Source organism: Sinocyclocheilus grahami, unplaced genomic scaffold (genome assembly GCF_001515645.1).
Source record: "Sinocyclocheilus grahami isolate Dianchi unplaced genomic scaffold, SAMN03320097.WGS_v1.1 scaffold2039.1, whole genome shotgun sequence".
Classification (NCBI taxonomy): domain Eukaryota; kingdom Metazoa; phylum Chordata; class Actinopteri; order Cypriniformes; family Cyprinidae; genus Sinocyclocheilus; species Sinocyclocheilus grahami.
Genome location: NW_015507218.1, coordinates 142,483 through 147,659, shown reverse-complemented (window position 1 = coordinate 147,659; position 5,177 = coordinate 142,483). Strand labels below are relative to the sequence as shown.

Here is a 5,177-nt window from a genome sequence, read left to right as displayed (position 1 = left end):
GAATCATTCAGATCGGGGTTTCGGAGCGGGTTCACGAATCATTCAGATCAGGGTTTCGGAGCGGGTTCACGAATCATTCAGATCGGGGCTTCGGAGCGGGTTCACGAATCATTCAGATCGGGGCTTCGGAGCGGGTTCACGAATCATTCAGATCGGGGCTTCGGAGCGGGTTCACGAATCATTCAGATCGGGGCTTCGGAGCGGGTTCACGAATCATTCAGATCGGGGCTTCGGAGCGGGTTCACGAATCATTCAGATCGGGGCTTCGGAGCGGGTTCACGAATCATTCAGATCGGGGCTTCGGAGCGGGTTCACGAATCATTCAGATCGGGGCTTCGGAGCGGGTTCACGAATCATTCAGATCGGGGCTTCGGAGCTGGTTCACGAATCATTCAGATCGGGGCTTCGGAGCGGGTTCACGAATCATTCAGATCGGGGCTTCGGAGCGGGTTCACGAATCATTCAGATCGGGGTTTCGGAGCGGGTTCCCGAATCATTCAAATCGGGCTTCGAAGCGGGTTCGCGAATCATTCAGATTGGGCTTCAAAACGGGTTCACGAATCATTCAGATCGGGCTTCGAAGCAGGTTCGAGAATCATTCAGATCGGGCTTCGGAGAGCATTTCACAAATTATTTGATTCAGATCAGGACTTCGGAGTGCGTACCAAGAACATTTGATGTAGATCGGAATTTCGTGAATCTTCTGATTTGATATTAGGACTTTGGAGCGAGTTCGCAAATCATTCAGATCGGGTTTTAAAGCGGGTTCACGAATCATTCAGAGCGGGCTTCAAAGTGGGTTTGTGAATCATTCAGATCGGGCTTCAAAGTGGATTCGTGAATCATTCAGATCGGGGCTTCGGAGTGGGTTCGCAAATCATAATTCTGATCCGGACTTCAGAAAGCATTTCACAAATTATTTGATTCAGATCAGGACTTCGGAGCACGTTTGCGAATCATTTTATTTAAATCGGAAATTGGTAAAGGGTTCGTGAATCTTCTGATTCAGATTAGGACTTCGGAGAGGGTTTGCGAATCGTTCAGATTGTGGCTTCAGAGTGAGTTCATGAATCATTCAGATCAGGGCTTTGAAACGGGTTTGCGAATCATTCAGGTCGGGGCTTCAGAGCGGGTTCGCACCTGGGCTGTGTTTCCCAAAAGCATCGTAAGATCCATTGCCACCAATGGTCTCTACGATCAACTCATCACACGATGCTTTTGAGAAACGCAGCCCTGATCTTTTTGAGATGGAACACTTCCCAAATAAAATAACTTTTCATTTGTTTTCGAAGTATTAGAAATCCATGATGAGAAAAGCAGTCTGCGCCACTGGCTGTAGTAGATTAGTGCTTGCAGGTCTGTACAGTGCCAGAAAAAAATCTGTGCGATGAATAAATTTAGTTGCACTAAATTTTTAAATAATCATCAACATACCATATTTAACTTTTATTTATGATGTGCTAAAACAAAAAGTATCTACAAAATAATACACTTTAAACATTTAGAAAATAATTAATGAAAAGGTTAATGAATGTTTAACAGGTGCAATCATTCTAAAACAATTAAATTATTCATTTACAAAATATAAACCAGTAGAAAAAAATGTTACAAAGGCAAAGTGTTCAAGATTTAAGATCAATATTCATATTCACACTCATTTTCACATTAGGAGGACTGATTCTAATCATTGTAAGTGCTTTCATAAACTAAAATACTAAAATACACATAAGTAAATACACCAAAGGAATAATAACAAATCCCTTCATTATGCTTTCCTATGTTAAACTATTCGTTCTCAAACAGGGGTGTTTTATTATCATCAAGACACTAAAATTAGTTAAAATTATATTTTTTCTTATTAAGTCCATTTATATTTTAAATCAGATGATACTGGACAAATATAGATCTTTAATAATGTTTAAATACTGAAAACAGATCATAGTCCTTCATCAGCCAAGACATATTATTTATTACTAGCGCTACAACTCTGGTCAGGTTTTATGTACTTTACATACACGTTATGTTTTTTATAATATAATTCTAATATTATTTTATGTATATTTGTATTGCTATTGTGTTTATCTACTGTATTTATTTGCTGCAACACTGCAATTTCCCACTTTTGGAATAAAATAAAGTCTTCTGTTCAGAGGCGGAGAGTAGTGAAGTATTTTTAATTCACTCGAGTAAATTTAAAAAGTATCTGTAGTTTATCAGTGTTTTTCTTTGGAAAACTTTACTTCACTTCATTCCGAAGCAAAATGTCCTACTTTTTACTGCACTACATTTCATAAATAAAAGTTGTTGTTTGTTTTACCTTTAATACTTAAGAACATAAAAAATGCAGTACTTTCTTGTACTCAAGTAAATATTTGAATTACTTTTACTTGAGTACAAGTAAGAAAGTAATAGATTTCTAATGTAATTAAGTATTAAATGACATTTAATATGAAACGTAGTGCAGTAAAAAGTACAATATTATGCTTTGGAATGTCGTGCAGTGAGGTTTTCTAAAGAAAAACACTCTGATGAAGTACAGACACAGAGTAAAAATACTTCACTACTGTCCGCCTCTGCGTCTATTCATGGTTTAACATTATAAAATCCTTCACATTTGCTATTAGCTCACATTAAGAGACCAAGTCAGTTCACGGTGTGATTCCAGAGAGCAATGCGGCCTCATTGAGGAGATTTCCAGCCTCTTTCCTGTACTTCGGACTCAGTTCTTTGGCTCTCCGAGCCTCTCTGAGGTTTGCTCGCAGGTTGTCCAGCAGCCTCTTTTGCTCCTGGTGTCTGGATTCAGCATCTTCGATCTGACGGATCATGCTGTCCTCGGCTCTCAGAAGCGAGTCGATCATTTCGTGGAGTTTGGTGCTGACGGAGATGACGGATTTGGCGGCTCGGCTCAGCTCGGTGACGTTCTCCTGCGTCCGCTTCAGTTCACTGGGGATTTCGGCCTCTGATCTCACCATCAGACTGAAGTCGTATCCTTTAACCTCCAGACTGATGTGGCAGAGCTCTGACGGAGGGAAAATGAGAGTGAGAAATGATGAGGGCACTCCATATGGATGGAAATAACTGTGCAGGATGTGGCTTATAAATGAAGGGTACATAGAGTAAGTGTCAGGTATGATGATGAATTCATTTCTGAATGACTAACTGCAATAAATGATCCGATGCATTATCGTACTGAACACATCTGCCATAAAAACTAAATAATTACACAGCCATGCATCTTTAAAAAAAAATCTGATTTGCAATCATTTGATTATGCATAATTCAAAAATATCTAAAGTTTTTCCCAAAATAAGATTTTTCTAATTATATGTATCAGCTTTAATACATTTATTAAAATAACGAAAGCAGTTAAATGTCAACATTTCAATTTTAATGACAAAAAGACGCATTCAAAATGTACTTACAATCTGCAAAGGAGTGGAAATATATGTTCAAATACTGTTATTTTAGGTACTATTATAGTTTTTTTTTTTTTGAATTAGATATTTTCATATTTTCTGCTCCCATGTTAATTTTAGTTAAAGTTTTTGTGATTTTGCTGTGTGTTTTGACATTTTTATCAGTTTCTGTTGTTTTTAAATGTCTATAGTTTTTGTTTTTATTTTAGTTCTGGTTATTTTAGTACAAGTTAAACAAAATGAAAATGAAAATGAGAAATGTTGCCTTGTTAACTAGCTGAAATTAAATAAGCTTAATTTTTTTATATTTTATTTCAGTTAACATTAATTTTATTTTAATACATTTTATGTATTAAAATAAAATTAATGTTAACTGAAATAAAATGTCAAAAATTAAGCTTATTTACTATAATAACCCTGGTTCAAATACTCCACTTATTGTCAAAAAACTCTGTTTGGATGTAGTAAAACACCCACAGATGTAGCAGAAAACATCAGGCTCATGTTTGCATTTTCTATTGTCACTATTCTAACTTTAAAATCAGAATTATGCATAAAATAATGTCATATGTGTGAAAATGGGCTCATCTGTGTTTGGAAATCTGGCTCAGATTCAGACAGGAATCATGTAATTGTGGCGTTTTTCTGCTGATTAAGTGATAACACAAGATTTCTTCACCTACAAATGGCTGTCGAAAGCAAAAATGTTACGAAATGCACATATTTTGTGAGAAAGTGTGACCCGCTAAAGCAAAATCAGCGCCAGAAAATTAGTAAGAAACAAGTACTGGATTTCATTCAGCATATATAATGCAAGGCTTGATATGATACTAGATAAACATCTTTACAAAACAATTAAAAGTGCCATTTATATGGTAGTCTGAGATACTATAGGACACACGAGAAATTAAATCACATGCATCCAAAACATGATTCTGAATGACTAATTGCATGCAAAGTTGCAATCAACATTAACCTTATGTGCAATTTCTATCCTTTTTATGCATCATATTAATCCTAGATGGACTCTGTTTGTAATGGTCCATTATAAGTAAAGGGTTTTGCTTGAATAGCTTGTGTGCAGGCGTCGCTCAGGCAGACTGTGCCCTCTGCAGGCCGTGACTCACGTGTGAAGATCTTACCATGTTTCTCCTTGATTTTCCTCAGGCATTCAGACAGACTGTCGTTTATTGGACAGTGATAGCGGCTTGCAAGAGTCTGAAGCTTGTTCTTCATTGATTCATAGTGTTCCTGCTGTTTGTTGAAGGTTTCTGCAACATCAGTGAATCGCTCATCGAGACCAGGAACACCAACACAACGAGCAGTAAAACTGCCACTCCTCTGATCTACATGATAGATAGATAGATAGATAGATAGATAGATAGATAGATAGATAGATAGATAGATAGATAGAACGACAGACAGACAGACAGACAGACCAACAGACAGACAGACAGACAGACAGACAGATAGATAGATAGATAGACAGACAGACAGACAGACAGACAGACAGACAGACAGACAGATAGACAGATAGACAGATAGATAGACAGACAGACAGACAGATAGATAGATAGATAGATAGATAGATACCGTTAGCAGCTGGTCGTGGTGGTCTTGCAGACTCAGTTGGTGTTTTATTGTTGGACTGAATCAAAGGTTCTCTCTGTAAGTGACGGAAAAGTGACATTAGAACCCAAATGAATACTTAAAGGGGGTCATATGATGCTGCTAAAAAGAACATTATTTTGTGTATTTGGT

At 37.3% G+C, this 5,177-nt stretch overlaps 1 protein-coding gene across 2 annotated transcripts in view; it reads right to left on the bottom strand.

Moving 5' to 3' along the window:
* Positions 1 to 2,525: 2,525 nt before the first annotated feature.
* Positions 2,526 to 5,177, bottom strand: part of LOC107573800 (uncharacterized) — a 4,276-nt gene continuing 1,624 nt past the window's right edge. The window contains exons 2-4 of one of the 2 annotated variants that reach the window (XM_016260245.1): positions 5,010 to 5,082; positions 4,559 to 4,762; positions 2,526 to 3,019 (exon numbers count right to left, since the gene is read on the bottom strand). In XM_016260245.1, the coding sequence (XP_016115731.1) occupies positions 2,649 to 3,019; positions 4,559 to 4,762; positions 5,010 to 5,082 (648 nt within the window). In that variant the 3' untranslated portion in view covers positions 2,526 to 2,648. The remainder of the gene's footprint in view (positions 3,020 to 4,558; positions 4,763 to 5,009; positions 5,083 to 5,177) is intronic. The other variant, XM_016260246.1, reaches the window with a different exon arrangement.